At 37.9% G+C, this 17,337-nt stretch overlaps 1 protein-coding gene across 1 annotated transcript; it reads left to right on the top strand.

The window, feature by feature from the left end:
* The first annotated feature begins 1,689 nt into the window (after positions 1–1,689).
* LOC140328000 (uncharacterized) lies at positions 1,690–8,496 on the top strand. Its single transcript, XM_072407271.1, has 3 exons — positions 1,690–1,743; positions 4,521–4,642; positions 6,654–8,496. The coding sequence occupies exons 2-3, from the start codon at positions 4,527–4,529 to the stop codon at positions 7,243–7,245; spliced, it is 708 nt and encodes a 235-aa protein (XP_072263372.1). The 5' UTR covers positions 1,690–1,743; positions 4,521–4,526; the 3' UTR covers positions 7,246–8,496.
* Positions 8,497–17,337: the final 8,841 nt, after the last annotated feature.

Here is a 17,337-nt window from a genome sequence, read left to right as displayed (position 1 = left end):
TTTAAAAGTTTCATTGCAGATAAGGAGCTACACAACTGTGCAATATTGCAGGGAAGGCTGGAATTCATATTTTAAAAAAAGAACTCCTCTAATCCTAAAACCCTCAGAAAGGTGATGAAATATGTTGGCAATGGATAAATTATATGTAAAAGCTACGAAACTCTAAAACTCTACAGCTAGATAGAAAACACTGAGTGGTATCAACAGCTGTCAACAGTTGTATTATAAAATAACATCAGACTGACTAGGACTGTATCCGTATTTGTATAACTGAGCTAATTTCCTGGTGGCTTGCCAACTCTTTCTGCAGAACCAGCCAATGTTTGTAGCAAGAAATGAAAAGATCCCAGTGCTAAATTTTAAGTGGCCATCTTGTGCTCCCTGCCAGACCCTCTGTTACGGGTTGCCTCCAGGATTACCTCAGGATTACCAGAGGCAAGGAATCCATCTGACCCCTAGGTTTTACCCCGGTTGCCACCTAGATGCAAGGAGGTCAGGGCCCCAGGCTCTCCTAAATAGTAGATGAGTCAAGGTGAGGTAGCTGAACAGGCCGAGGTCCGGCCAGGCAGCAGATAAGGCAGAGTTGAAGTCAAATTGAGGTCAAATCTAGAGAATCCACACGAAGAACTAGCTGGCAGAGAGGCAGGAAATGCATTGAGGTTTCGGAAGCCTGAGAATTGAACAATCTGGTCATTTTCTGCAGCTCCTGCTCCAGAAATCCTTCAGCTGTGCACAGCCCCAGTTTCTGTGCATGGGATGCCATGAACAGTGGACAACTCTAACCTCTAACCAATCAAACAGTAAGAACGTTGTCTTCTGTGATTGGTTAGTGCTGATGTCATTGATGTTACTACAGATCAGGCTAACATTGTCATTCTAATCTGTTTTGTCACCCCTTTTTTCACCAATCCCATGGCTCTGATTGCTCAGCAAGGAAGAAAGACCAGTGGAGGAGGATTAGACAGAAAAGATTGGTAGGGGGGAAGCCAAGAGGAAGGGACAGGAAAAGAGTCCAGGGGACAAGGACAGGGGGAGAGCCAAGGGGAGAGATCAGGCAGAGGGGACAGGGAAAAAGCCCAGGGGAGAGAAGTCAGAACAGTTTTTTGACAACTTAGGAGGTTTAAACAAAAGTAACCCTTAAAAGTAACCCAAACAGTTTAGTATAACTCAGGCCCATGTCATTCATAAACCAAAGATGAAAATGTGAAAAAGTTCACTTTAAAACACAGACATGATAGTTACATCAGTCACCGTAATGTACAGTAGTTATACTTTTTTTATATCATGTATTGAAAAATGACTTGGAAGGCTTGATAAATTCCTTTTTCCACTGCTTTGGTCATTAATTTATTTTTCCAAAAATGATATCACTTTCCTAAGAAATGGCCCACGCCTCAATTATAAGGAAACTAATTTAAAAAGTTTACCTCTCCTATTATTATCCTACAATCTGGCAGAACGTCAAAAATCTACTTAAGATAAGCCTCTGCAAATAAATTCCATTGTAAAGAAATGTTCCTTGTAATGTTTGCCAAGAAAATTTATTTGTCTTTGAAATAAAACCGAAACAAATAACAATTCCATTGAATGTAAGCAGTTCTGAAAAAACATGTTGTTACTATTCCATCCAACCTCTTTTTGGACATAACCCCAGCAACTCATATAAATAGCAGCTAGTAATGAGCAATGTGTGGCCAAAAGAAATCAGGAATCCGTAAGCTTCAGAGCATAAACATATTGCAGGTACTTTTGCTATTTCCCTTTTGTTACACTTTTGGAATGGGGTCCTATTGTAAAATACATTGACTGGTGATAGGTCAGCTAAGTGGTGGCTGTATGGGTGTAGTTTCTGTAACTTTTATTACATTTATTACAATTATTTATTACAATTATTATTAATTTTGAAAAGTATAAAATCTAAGACTTTTTGAAGAGAGGTATGGGAAAAATAAATCTATACATATTAGGCTTGAATTATTATGTTCTAAAGGAATGGCAAAAAAGAGCTAGATCACCAAGGAGAACCTTGGTGATCCAGCAAACCTGGTATCGATCTGGTACAGCATCCAAAGCATTTGCCATCTAATAGAAAAATATTTTAAAGAAATGTTTACTAGGCTTGCCAGCTCACCCAGGTCCTCCCATAAAAGTCTATCATCTCCAGTCTTGGAGAGTTGTAACATATCACACCCATTGTTGGAATGCTCCAGTCCAAACTGCTGCCCATTTGTTGATGAGTATTAAAATGTGCATACAATTTACAGCCAAATCTGAACTGAAATTGATAGAAAAATTAGGTTTGTTAAACGAATGTATCAGAAAATATTAACCTTTTGCTATAAAATATTGTTTTGACATTTTATCATCCTTTGCGGCTATTCATTTCTTTGCTTCCACTGCCTATCTATGTTAACTCCAGTAATGGCTGCATGATATTTTTAGGGCAGTTTTACCGAAGGCGATAAAAGTGGATCATGTCTGTATAATCAGGGCCATAATTCTTTTCAGAACGATCATGACAAAGGTCTAGAGGCCTAGAGAGGTAAACTCCCTAGAAGGTGCACTTAGACCTTCCAATTTTACTGTTCTAACAGGTACAAAATCTCTGTTATCTGCTGTACCTGCCAGAACCGTACAGCTTGAAAGATATGGTATACCGAGACCTTCTGTTTGGGTGTCACCACATAATCACAAGTAATTAAGCTAATTTACTTCCACTCTTTCTCCTTTTCTTTCTCTCTGTTTCTCTCTCATTCCTTCTTTATCTCTCTTCCTTCCTTCTCTCTCTTTCTTTTACTTTCTTTGTTTCTATCTTTCTCTCACCTTCTATTTTGCTCCCTCTCTTTCTCTATTTCCATTTCTCTCTATCTCTGTCTTTCTCACTTTTTCTCTGGTTCTCTCTCTCTCTTTGCCCCCCCTCTTTCTTTTTTTCTCTCTTTTTCACTCTGTCTCTCTCTCTTTCCTCCCTCCCTGCCCCTCTCTATTGCTCTTGCTCTGCCTCTCTTTTTCCCTCTCTCTTCCTCTGTGTCACTCTCTCTCTCTTTCTCTCTTACTCATCCCCTCTCTTTCTCTTTTTCCCTCTCTCTTCCTCTGTCTCTCTATCCCTCTCTTTTATTTTCCCTCTCTCTTCCTCTGTCGCTCTATCTCTCTCTTTTATTTTCCCTCTCTCTTCCTCTGTCTCTCTATCTCTCTCTTTTATTTTCCCTCTCTCTTCCTCTATGTTTCTCTTCCTTCCCTTTATCTCTCTCTTCCTTCTTTCTCTCCTTTTTCTCTCTCTCCTACTTTCTTTGTTTTTCTCTCCTTTCCATCCCACTATTCCCCCCTCTCTTTCTCCATTTCTCTCTCTCTCTCTTTTCCACTTTCTCTCTCTGTTTCTATCTTTCTAGTCAGTCAATCTTCCCCTAGCTTTGGATCTTTATTTATCAGCGGGTGGTTGTCTTCTGTAGCACTCACTGCTGTCCTCATTCATTCTCGATGCAGCTGCCACCAGGAGAAAATATTTGTGGCATCTTCCTCTATGCAGTGGTTCCTTCACTTGAAGAAGTGGTAACCGCACCATTACCTCACCTCCAATTTGACCATAGCTGTAAGTATATTCTTTCATGGAGGCTGGTAGGGAGGGTACAGCACAAGGTAGCCAGCCTAGCGGAGAAAAAAAGTACAAATCCATCCGTGAGTATATTGTGGGATTTAAAAAAAGTGTATTATCACCCTACAATAAATTCAATTACCTTAGTGGATCACATGAACTTTACTTTGCATAGAATACCCAATTCTGTGCAAAGAAATGTTTTTGCTTGCATGTGATTGGATGGCTAACATCAGAAGATCCTCAGTTTTAAATGATTCTCAGCTAATGAATATAGTGCAGAGTGTTTGATGTACCACCACATCCAAACTTCACCACCTGGTTCTTTCTTGTAACACCTATGCCACTAGAGCAGTATTTCTAAACCATTTTTTTTAACATGGGTGAAACCCATGTTAAAAAACGTTCAGGTCTTCAGTGATCCCTTTATAATTACTGTATTCACAGCTCACAGTACATTAGTGTGGTAGACACCTGAAAGAATTCCTCTTACATTGCAGACCAATGGGAACATTTTAAACCCTATAAATCAGCCCTTCTTGACCTTTTTAATATGGGGTAATGTGCGTTGGAAGTTGTTTAATATAGATTTTATGTGATGGATTGTGAATACTACAAGCCGTGTTCATGCTGGTGGGTGATATCCCACTATCATTGTGTGTGCAGGGGCAGCATTCTTCTGGGGCAAATCTTTGTCTTAGGGTACATTCTTTCTGGGAAAAGCCCAGTGTGTGCTAGATGTATGGTAAGCTAGAGGTACGGTCTACTGGAGAAAGACCAATGTGTGTGCTAGAGGTGTCATATCAGCTAAATTCAAAACTAGAAGCAGAATCTACCAATGGTATGTGAAAATATGATTTACAATTTGTATATTATTAGGAATGTGTTTATATAAAACGTGAAACATTGATTAAATGATTCTTAATTGCAGGTAAAAATGGGACACGCCATCTTGGCATTGCTGTGCCTATGGAGTTGCATCATGATCGCCATGCCTCTTAATGATATACAAGTTCACAGAGCGACGGAGTACATCAAAAATACTTTCAAGCTGTAAGCATTGTTTCATGTATATGTTTAATTAAAGTAGTGAATGTTTTTCAGAGAGGAGGTGAGACAGACAAAATAAAGGAAGCCTTTTGTATTTGACATAGAATCTAAAAGTAGCCAATAGTGAAAAAATTGACGGGGCTCAATTAAAGAGATTTACCTGAACTTTCTATTCATGCAACAGCCTGGAAGTTGGGGGGCTGTAACAAAGGAATAGACAACGATAACCTGTCATTACATTGTTCCATAAAATGAGAATAAAGTTTAGGAACATGTCACAAAGAGAAAAAAAATGTGACTTGCTCCCACAGGTCTCCCTTTCCTAGTTTTGGGACTTTGGAACTGCCTTCAAAATGTGACTGGTGGCTTTTAAAGAAGACATATTGCCAATTTTCTTAAGTTATATTAAAGGGTGGCTAACCTTTTAATATAATGAAAAAATGTGCATTTTTTTAATTTGAAGGGGAGACCCCCCTTTCCCATCTATCTTTAGGACTGAAGAGGAGACCCGACCTTCTTGGATACATATGTCACTCATCCCAGGGGGCTGTTGGCTGCTAATTCTGTGCATGCTCAATCTCAGGCATGTTCAGCATCGGCTTTTCTTGGAATATGAAAAAAAATGCCAATAGCATAGTGTGAGATGGTTGTGAGCTCCCTGTGATATTGCATAGAACTTGCATACCTGGGTGCATCTATTTGAATTATAAATGCTCTTCTATGGTACTGCAATGCACTTTACGTAATATCATGTGCTGTTGCACAGTTCACTGTAGGTACATCAGTTGGTGCATTGAGGTGCCATTAAAGCGAACTTATCACCAAAACGTTTATGTAAGGGTAAAGCTTCTCCTCTTCTGTCTCTTTTTGCTGTGGTGATGTGCAGGGCGTCTTCATGCATCCATGGAGGCTTATGGCTACTCCTTCTGTGCATGATCGAGATCGGGCATGCGCTAAAGGACTTTTTCCTACTTGGCGAAAAAGGCCCAACTTATGCATGCACACTAAGGTCGGCACTCTCTGTTTTTCCCCATTTACAACAGCCAAGTCACTCGATCTTGCTCCTGCACAGTGCGAGATCAGGTGACGTAGGCAGAAGCCAGAAGAGCCACAAGAGGAAGAAAGAAGATCAAGGGATTGAGAGACCTGCAGAACTTAAGGTTTTATTTAGTTTATTGGCACTGCAGATCAGCAACACATGCTGCAAAGGAATGGAGGAACTCAGCCATGAGGAGAGATTTTCTGAACTGAATCTATTCTCCCTTGAGAAGAGACGTATAAAGGGGGATATGATCACCCTGTATAAATATATAAATGGTCCATATAGAGAACACTCTTCCCCAATATTCACTTTGAGGTCATTACAAAAGTCAAGGGGGCGCTCTTTGCATCTGGAGGAAAAGAAGTTTAAGCCCAGGACAAGGAAGGGATTCTTCACTGTAAGGTCTGTGGAAATGTTGATTCGGCTCTTTTTTAGGAAATAGTTTTTTATATGCTTTAAGAAAAAACCTGTATGTTTTATAACAGAAACCGTTGATCCAGGGAACATCTGATTTGAATTTTTATTCCTTTGTTGGTGCAAATTGAACAAGGAATGTTTTTTTTCTTCCCTGGATGAACTATGTCCATAGGGTTTTTATCTGGGGTATGTTTATTACACTAGTGGTTGAACTATATAACTATGTGTTACCGCACTGCACAGATGGTAAACTGGCCTTACAATGTTTTCTCTTTAGAAAGCCAAATCCTGAGTAGAAAAGCGTGCCCCATGCTTTCTGTGTGCAATCACTAGTCTCTCCACAAAGCACCAACAAAACTATTTGCTAATTAAAGAACTCCACTCTTTTTTGCCCACTTTCTAAAGAAAAAAAACTGTGAGATTTTGTAATCTTTTTCTTTTGATACATATCATTTAGATCATGTGAACTGCAGATTTAAGTGTTCTTTAAAAAAAAACTGTGCCATTCTGTATTTATTAATTTTACTTTTTATTGTTTTTTATATTTAAATTTAGACCTGAAAATAATCAATATGCCTATGCTGCTGTTTTCTCCAAACAAGAATGTAATAATCTTTCCAAAAACAACAATCGCCAAATCCTACAAAATGAAAAAGCCAATGAAATTGCCAATGCATTGAATGATGACAAAATAATCTACATAGGAAGCCAAATGGTATTGGCGTTATGCAAAAAGAAAGAAACGAACAAAGAATGTAACATGCATGCTGAATATCGTCTCCTGTTTCCTCCACCCGAATCCAAGGACTCCCCTGTCCAACAATTATTAAACAAGAATTCTGAAGCAGATTGTGCTGTCTTCTTCAGTCTTAACTCCCCGTGTGTAGGCGTGTGCACCAACACGAAGCATGATGACAATATCATCGAAAAACTTTCAGAGTTTAATAAATTTAAAAACCAGAAAGCATTTATATACCATAAAGTATATGATAAGGACATCGCAAGCAAAAAGATAAGAAAAGAGAACATTTGGGCTGGTTTGATGGAAATAAATAACAAGATGACCGTGTATCGTTGCTTCCCTTCAAAATGCCTCCAATGCTTTGAAGGAGCAGCTGGTAAAAACAAAGGCCATTGTCTTAATTAGCCAAGCAGAAATTAGTGGAGCACACTCACTATAACTTTGAGATTCACTAATATCACTGACGCCTAGCTCCTCATTTTTTAGCTTAGGATACAACAGGGAAGGGTTAGAATCATGATAACATAATTTTTTATTGACCTACTTATTAAAGTTCTTCAAGATTGAAGAAGATAGACTGTCATGGTAGAACCTGGGTGATCCATCAAACATGGAATGAATCTAGTCCAGGATTGAAAGCATTTGCCATCTAATAGCAATTGATTTTTAAGATTTCAAGTCTGGGTTTGATGGATCACCTAGGTTCTCCGGTATTCTCCAATCTTGGAGGGCTTTATTACATCAGGGCAAAGGACATAGTTGCTCCTGATAACCCACCCTCAGCAAGGTAGGCATACTCATCTCAGACATGCATTATCTAATACCAACATCCAATTTGTTGGCAGATTTATAAATTTTCAGGTTGCCAAAAAAGGATATAGGGGAGATTCTAATTAATAGCACCACATCATATTTATATAGATTCCAATGCAATGTGTTGTGTTTTAGGGATTTTTTGGGAGCCGCACCAAAAAATCTTATCACAATATTTCAAATTACTTATCCAATTTATTATATTGCATCTTAAAAACATACAGTAAAGCTCTACATACATGTTATTTCTAAAAAGAATTCGTATACAACAGCATTTGTATCTTTCTCAAATTTTTAGATCCCTGACGCGTTTCACCCGAAGGCTTCCTCGGAAGATATTGGTTGCATCAATTTTATTTGCTATTAATTTCACTTTATGAAGTAATCAAATGCGATTTTTCAGCTAATGTATAAGATATATGTGTAGTTAGGTCTCTCTTGTGTGCTGTGACCCCGTTGTTTCCAAATCACCACCTTGTTTTCATTATTTTAAATTACATTACCACCACTGTGATCAAACACAAAATAGAAAGGATGTGACCTTTATTATCTGATTTCACTAAAGTCCAGTGGAACATAAGTATGAAACACAAGCCTCCTGGATTGTGCTCAATGATGTGCCTTGGGTCACAGCCTCTATCCATCACTATTGGATTGATTCTGAGCTAAATAGCCTATGAATGTGTTTATGAAAATGAAATATTTATTGTATCAACCCCTCAAACCTGTTTAAGAAGTTGCTTTGTCCCCTTCCCTACTTCCCTTCTGTACTGTATATAGCAAGCTTTATGCTATATGTCTGCATGCACAAATATCAAAATACAATTGATATTTTACCAATTCGTAGGCAGTCCCAATGTTTCCCATCTTTTTGTACCACCCTTTTCAACATTATTTTTAGTGTTCTATTGAACCTCTCTACCAAGCCATCTGTCACAAGGTGAGTAACCATGCCCAAGCTCGTGCTGATCTGGACCGGCATGGTTGGGTATGTCTTAGTATCACGATGTATACACATTACACAGAGAAGTTTTACCCCAGGATGTAACCTCGCCAACCATTTTAACATGTGCTTCAGTGGGCATGCTACCTGAGTCTAACAGGGCTTTGGCTGGGACCTGGTTCACCTGTACCGTGCATTATAAACTGTTTGGACCTATCCCGGCCCAGCAGTACACACTCCTTGAGTATAGAAGGACCTCCTTTGCAATCCTTCACACTGCATGGGTTCCTCCTGCAGGGGACATTGTGCCCTAATGTGGCGGTAGGCTAAACCACGCCAGCACTGTACAGGGTCTCCTCTCCGAGGTGTGACATCTCGTGGTTGGAACTCCTGCTGGAAAGATGGTGAACCTTTGGGTGTAGTCATGCAGGTTCCTGGGTTCTTCCTAACAGCATTATCTCCTGGTGGGAGGGGCCTGGTTCTCCTGGTGGAGGTGGTATTAAAGGGATGGTTTAATGACAAAAAATCCTCCGAAACGGTGTATCGCTCCACATATTCCACCAGCTTGTCTGCATTTTTAGGGTCCCCATGACTTACCCACGTCTGTAACTCCACAGGCAGGGACCTCAGAAACTGGTTGACCACAAGGCATTCTACTATCTGGGGACTGGTCAGTGTCTCAGGCTGCAGCCACTTGGTAACCAACTGTATGAGATCATGCATCTGGACCCAGGGAGATAGATCGATGCGGTATCTTCACCTAAACACCCTCTGCACCCTGACTGCGGTAGTAACTCCCAGTTGGGCAAGGCACTCTGTTTCACGTGGTCATAATTTGATGAGTCCCTTAGGGTAAGATCATAATAGGCCTTCTGTGGCTCCCCAGCCAGAAAGGGGGCGATAAGTCCAACCCATTTATCTTGGGGCCACCCTTCCCTTTCAGCGGTCCTTTCAAACATTAATAGAAACGTTTCAACATCATCTGAGGGTGTAAACTTTTGGAGGAAATGACTGGCTCCCCTCGTGGCCTGGTTGCTAGAGGCAACCCCCATGGTTTCTTGCCCCTCTGTTAGCCGCTGCACAGTCTCAGCCAAAATCCTTGATTGTACCTCTGTGGAATTCCACATGGCTGCAGCTTGGGTTACCGTTTCTTCCATAGGCACTACCATCTGAGCCTCTGTGGCTTCCTGATGGCTGGCTTCTTCAGCTGTACAGTGGCCAGTGGCAGTTGTCGCAGCAGCTCCTCCATAGCAAAACTTGGGAGCCTAGCCCTTTAAATGTCACTTTTCATTTTCGAACAAAAATGTTTTGCTCAGACCGCAGTCAGCACACTTTCCACCAAAAGGTGTAACAGACACAAGACTTTATTGGAAAAACTAAAGAAAACAGCTTCTTTCAGCAACCCAGGGGGGTATAAACAAAAAAGAAAATGGCTCACTTCAGCCTAGTTGGGTAATTGTCCATAGTCCATCAGAACGTCTCTTTTTTTGCCATTCTTTGTAAATCCTCTTAACCACCCTAGTGGTATTCCCGAGTGTGACTCGGGGTGGATTTTCCGGGCAAAAATATTTATTCCCAAATCACACTAGGGGTAGCTTTTAACTAAAAAAACCCCACTTACCTTGCTCCGTTGTCATCCCCCGGCATCCCGCTGGTCCCCGCAGGTCCTGGGGACACGTCCTTCCTCCTAGATCTCCAGCCGGCATATGCAGCGACGATCTCCGGGGTTTCCTCTTGACATTGCATGTGTCAGTGCTGGCGGGCGGATTGGGGGGAAATTCAAATTGTTTTGGATTGGATTCAATACAAAATAGCTGTATTGAGTCCAAAACAAAGAAATATTCACACATATATATATATATATATATATTATACATGCTACTCTACACTTACATTACATGTTTAAATATTTTTTTTAACAGATTTTTGTGTTTTTTTTATTTAAAGTCTATTATTCAATGTAATAAATGTATTAAATATCTGTGAGTTATGCCTAAGAATTTTAGCCTACCATAAAAAATACATTTCCATGCAAAAATTGTACGGCTTTTTGCATGGAAATTTTGAGGGAATTAGACCGCTAGGGAGGTTTAACTGCCTCCAAGCATCTATTGACATGTATTTTATATTACGCTTAATGTACAGTGGCCCTAACATTATCAAACCCATTTTTATGTGAGGCTTCTTTACTAATGCAGCTGTCTTGAAGTGATTTCTCATTACCAATTAATATAAAACTTGTGGGTGCAGTCATCTTGGCTTTAATCCCACTTTCACTAATCCTCATTACAAAGTTCAGGATCATAGCAACTAAAATGAGGTTTCCCTATAAAAAGTGTAAAGCCGTCTCCAGATGTCATTGCCACCTGGTGGTGGTGATAACTTTTTATGGTTCTGTTCTGTTTATGTACTGTATGCTAGACCAGAACAGATACACATAGAGGACACAGATAAAATGGTGGCAGTATTTTTCACTGTACTTATCCCAATGCTAAACCGCCCGATCTATAGCCTGAGAGATGTTAAGAGAGCCATGAGAAGGCTTGTAGGTGCTAAATGATGTTTTGCCTTCCAAGAACACACACGTGAATGCATGTAAATTACAAGTGTAAATATTATTATTGATATCGAAATCAGTTCATAAGTAATAAATGTATTTACATGTATTTATATAGAGCCAACATCAGTTACTTGCAAAGTCTGTCATAATATCACTAGCTGACCTTCAAAGGGGCTTACAATTTAATGTCCCCACCATAGTCATTTGTCAATAACATGGTCTAAGGCCAACTTTGGGGGAAAGCAAATTAACTTAACTGCATGTTTTTGGAATGTGGAAGGAAACCATACACACTATATGCAAATAGTGTCCTGGCCAGGATTTGAATCTTGAACACATAAACAAATGTGTAGGAAAAGGAGTATATTCAGATTACTAAAGCAACGTTATAATAAATAATGTAGAGAGGTAATCTGTATGCTCTCCATGTCTGGAGAAGACCATTATGGAAAAAGCTTGGTGATCCAGCAAACCTGAAATAGAATTCAGGTAAATTGGCAATCTTTTTAATCCTGTACCAGATCCATTCCAGGTTTGGTTGACAATCAAGGTGCGCCCATGATAATCTATTTCATTCATGCTTTATAAGCTTTAGAAAATTCAACCCGCTAGTTTTTCTAGTATGCAATGTAGGCTCAATAGCATGTTTCTTCATGACCCAGATACAATGCCTTCTTGGCTCTAATAAGTATGGTCGCTACCTTTTTAGAAAGGAATTTTTCAGGCCATTTGATTAAGGCGAAATACATCACATTCACTATACTGATATTTATCAGTGTGGGGGTGGCATTCATTCTGACCTATCTGAGCACTAAGTGGAACAGCATTGAGATCTATTTATAAAACAGGGAATCTGACATTCCCTCAAACAGTACCTGGTAGGAATCAACTACTACCATTGAAACACATATCACGGTAGCTGTAGAAATATTTGCCATTTTTCATCCAGTGATGAATTCTCATTTTGTATTTACATGATCTGTTGTATAGCCGACATAAAGAGGAGATTGTGTAAAAATTGTATGTAAATATTTACATTAATTTTAATACAATTTACTGTAATCCATAATTACATAGCATGTGTGATGTTCTCAAAACTGACAGGCTAAACAAATCTGTGAAACAAAGGTACATATTGCTTTATTATAATCTGTAAAATGGCAGCTGAATAGAGATACTCATATCGACTGTGATAATGATGCTATAGGGTATAGGTATGCTATAGGGAAGGGTACAGTTGTTAGCTTCAGCAAGGGATAAGCTCCTCGAGATGTAATTGTGGCCATTTGATCCAATACCATAACCATATGTAGGGAAGTATATATAATAATCAAAAGTATGCAATCATAGTGGAGTTGGAATTCAATAAAACAATGAACAAGGTAAAGGCTTGGTATAAAAACCATTAAAAAACAGTTCAGTCCTAAGGAATATCTACTGGTAAATTAAAGGGAGAACAAAGAACAACCTTAATTATGATAAGTTACGGATAAAAAAAAAAATGGTACAATAGGAATTAAAGAGAAAAAAAAGCTAAAACAAGAAACATCCTTTAAGCAACAGAGTAACCTTAGCGTTGTGAGGGTCTGTGGATAGGGAGTTCATTGGAATCTGGAAGCCCCTTTAAAAAATACGACAAGGTGAGTGTGAGGCTGCTCTACTGTCTTCCTTTTGCAGCTCTCTGCCTCCCGCAGCATTGCTCCCTCAGCACCCTGACCCTGTTGACCTCCTCACATTGTGAGTTTTTTAGATTGAAAAGAAGTATTGCAGCTATATCTGTATCAGACTTGTCCGTGGGGATGACAATCATGCTACAGCTGTTTCCTGATATCCTGCTTCCTTGTACCTGGCCTAGATTATTATGGTGTCATGCTGGGCTATGCTAATTAACAAGCTAAAAAGGACACTAATGCAGTGGAGTTTCTTCTATTTGAACTGGCTGATGGTGCAGAGTTAAGGGTCTGGGGTATCCAGGAGCTTCTGACTCTGGCTTCCTAGCTGACTAGCCAAATTACAACTATTGCACCTGGTCTTTTTGTTGGACAGCCAGGTGCAAATGAGATGTGAGCTAAACCATTCTTAGGACAAAGTAATTGACTAATAAATGGAAGAGGAGAAATGTGACATGCCAATAGCAGAAGAAGGAAATTTGGTTGGTCTTTCTAACCCCTATTGTTTCTGCTTTCATATGACAATTGTTGCTGAAAATTTCACCATACAGTGCAGGAACATGGAGAAAACTTGGTTGGCTGGCTCAAGGCCTGGAATTTATGTTGGCTGTGGCAGTTGTGTTCAGACCTCATACATTGGTTGGACTATAGTAGTTGGATTATAGTAGTTGTCCCTGTCCAATAGACTTTTGCTGCTAGAAACATTTAATTTTTTTTGTGCTCATTAAAATGTGACTTCTTTTGTTGAAAACACATTTAAACTCCCCATAAATTATATTTATAAAGTGCGTCTGAACATAGCACATTTCCCATCTTATAAAATAATTAAAAAAGAGGTTACGTATCATAAACAGATAGTAGATATGTTTATCCTCAAAGTTATGTGTGCCTTTGAAACTATGTAAGTAAGTACAGTAAGTATAAAATAAATGATCAAATAATAAAAAAGGTCCTCATAAAACAACAAATCAGGTTTGTAAAAAAAGACATCTTAAAAAAAAAAGAGTAAACCCACTCTCTACTATAATGGCCCTAAATGTGTTTACATGTCTGTACTGCTGCAACCTTTTTAAGTGGAAAAGGGTTAAATAATGATAATTAAATAAAAAAAGATTTCTTTTCCCATTTTATTATTTTAACCACCTGGGTGTTTCACTGATGTCTAGATGTCACAAACCGTTAGACAAAACCACATAAATATATTTTGTATTATTTTGTATTGGATTGGATACAGGACTTTGTATTGAATCCAATACAAAAAATCTGAATTTCCCGCTAGGACCCCCGTCGACGGGCGCATGTACTGACATCATCAGGAATACGCGAACACCGGGTGTTCTAATTCTTTCCGAACTTTCGTACGTCCATGCAAAAAGTGTTAAATTTTTTGCATGAACATTTATTTTAGATTGTAGGCTATAATTCACCAAATTCCTCAAAAATTACTTATAATTCACCGAATTACCGCATAACTCACCAAAATATGTCCAAAATTTTATAAATTCAATAATAAAATACATTTTTATAAAACATACAAAAAAAATCTTTAAAAAAAATATATAGTGTATAATGTAATGTACCTGTACAATAGCTTATATAATATATATATAATACAATTATATATATATTATATAAAGATTTCTTTGAATTGGACTCAATACAGCTTTTTTGTACACGCAGGATGAAGAAAGAAGAGAGAAGACGTCTCCAGAGGAGCTGCTGGGACAAGGTAAGTATTTTTTTTCAGTTGTAATATATTGCAATATAACGCTTGTTTATACTTTTAGCTACCCCGACCTTGGTTCGGTGTAACCGATAGTAGCAAGTTTACTTACCTCGAACCAAGGTCGGCCTAACCAACCGGGTGGTTAATGTATGTGAATTTTTGTTTGTTTTTCTTTACACTAGAATGTATTTTCTTTTTACAAAGAAAAGGTAAGTAAAACCACAAAAAAGTAAAAACAAAATAATAAAATACAGAAAAACAAAAAATATTTATTGCTTCACTTATTTTTTTTATATTTGTTGGAGATTGAAATGCTTGACAAAAAAAATAATCAACATAAAAAATCATTGAAAATACATGAATGTATTTTCTTTATACAAAGAAAAGACATGTAAAACCAAGTAAAAGGGAAAAAATAAAATAAAATACATACAAATAAATAAAAATGTTTAACGCTTCACTAATATTCTTTTATATTTAGTGTGAAAAACCTTTACAGTAATAAATAACTTTAAAATAAAATCACCAACATAAAAATCATAACATGAAGAAGAATGAATGGGTGAATATATTTCAGGTATAAGACTGTAGAAATGCAATATGATTATTTTAATTGAATTTAGCTGTTAGCTGCTTTCACAAGTCTCTAGGGAGGAATAGACCTCGGATTACATCCCCCAGTTCCTGAATGTGTTATTATGTTTAAACATGTCATAATATTCACTACAAGCCAGCCATGTACAATCTCATTTAATTGGGCCCAATGTGAACTTTACAAGGATTCTCTATTGTATTACTAAATACAAAATGTTATTTATGATACAGAAATAGGATGCGTTTTGTGGTTTTTCCCAAAAGGATTCTATTGATTCTTACTTCTTTTATTTCAACTAATAATATCAATTTTATTTAAAAAAAACTTATTTTATTTCAATTCTGAGCTTCTCTGTCTTATATTCTAAAATGTTAATTTGCAGGAAATCTGTCTTTAAAGTTACATACTTACTTAAAATTTTATATTTTAGTTAGGATCACTTAAAAGGAACAAAAGTTTTTCACACAATATTTATGCATTTTTCCTTCTGATTCAAATTAAAATGTATATATCTGAAGGGTTAAATACAACAAGTTATATACTTTGTATGAATAACAGGATGCTGAACATCTGTATAAACTAAAGGAACTAAAGGACTAAAGGAAAAATGTGCCTACATCAGCTTTTACTAGATAAGGAGTTGTTTTTACCTACTCAGCATAACTACATATGTAAACTACGCCTATGTTTTCCTGTATCCTGTATGTATAAAAAAAATGTTTTGTCAGAATAAAGATTAGAGAATATTCCCAAGGCCATACTGTGCGTGTGTGTTATTGGGGTATCTCTCCAGACGTCTGTCTCTGTGGGTGAAGGACAAGTCAGGGTGCATTCGAGGAACTAGAAGTAGAAGTTGATACTTTCAATATCATTATTAAAAGATGTGTATGAATCTTGTTTAAAAAAACATTTTTTTGTGTTTCTTTTTTTCAAGTTGTGAAATGGGTATTATGTTTATGAATAATGTAGTTCCTAATGCAGGCTAAAATAGGGTAAAGGAGCTTAATGACAGATTCCTTTCGAAACCTACTTCACCCATTATGTGGCAGAAGCACTGGTAGCAGGGATTTACTACCCCGAGAGAAGGGTGAGCTTAGTGAGGGAAAGCACGGACAACTATGGTAGTATTGCTTCAGAACTGATGTATTTTTTTAATGTCTGGCTTCCATTTTCTTTTCAGAAATAGCATACTCCCAAATAGTTTACTCTTTGTTCATTTCACCCAGTCTCTGAAAATAAGAAAAGGCATGAGCAATGACACAGTCGTTGCTTAACACATTTTTAAACATAGTCCTAAACCAATCTGGGGGGAAGCCAATCTTGTACTTGTTAGTTTTTGGGTTGCGAAAAGAATCCTGTAAAAAAATAATTAGATGGAATACAAATTTGAGGGTAGGCACAAGTTAGGCACAATTTAGGCACGAGATGTCCGCCATTGGACAAGTAAAAGAAAGGGCAGGCAGGAAGAAAAAAAAAAAACAGTCAGATTTGTATTTGTTTATTGGTTCCATCCTTGGGTTGCACAGACAACAGAGGTTGTGGAAAATTGAAATCTTGGAAGGAAGAAAGAGATTGCTGACATGGGTGGGATGGTGGACCCTCTGACCCTGATTCACCAAGAAAAATTGGAGGCTAGCTCGCCCATTCGTATTTGTGATCCAAAATCGGAAGCTTTCGATCAATTTATCAACTAAATTTCAGGTGCTGGCGTGTTCACGCGGAAGTTAGTAACAGAAATGTTCTCGCAGCTGGAGCCGCGCATCCCAATTGTCTTGTTAAAACTCAGTTGTTTGATGAGCATAGTTGTGCACCAAACTTCAGGAGCGTAAGCTATGTGCGCCTGAACTGTTTTATCAGTTAAAAAATGCATCACACTTTTGCACAGTCCTCATTCAGGTAAGTTTGTATTTTTTGGTGTATATTGCTTGTTTTGCTTCATATGCACCCATGTATGTTTGCATTTAGATGTGTGTACATAGAAAAGAGAAATAATGAGAAGAAATAGGCTTTTTAAGAGGGCTTTTTGGACCATATTGTTTCACATTGAAAAGATTGCCTATTTCTTCCCATGATTTCTGATATCATGGGCTTGGCTACAAGTAACATTCATGGAGGATATTGCTTTTGGTTAAAAGAAGAAATCCACCTTTATGTGCTTCCACTACCAAGCTGAGGGGAGTAAGTCAATTA

This window comes from Pyxicephalus adspersus, chromosome 4, assembly GCF_032062135.1.
Source record: "Pyxicephalus adspersus chromosome 4, UCB_Pads_2.0, whole genome shotgun sequence".
In the NCBI taxonomy this organism is placed as follows: domain Eukaryota; kingdom Metazoa; phylum Chordata; class Amphibia; order Anura; family Pyxicephalidae; genus Pyxicephalus; species Pyxicephalus adspersus.
The sequence above is the reverse complement of the archived record's forward strand: the minus strand, read 5'-3'. Positions and strand labels throughout refer to the sequence as shown.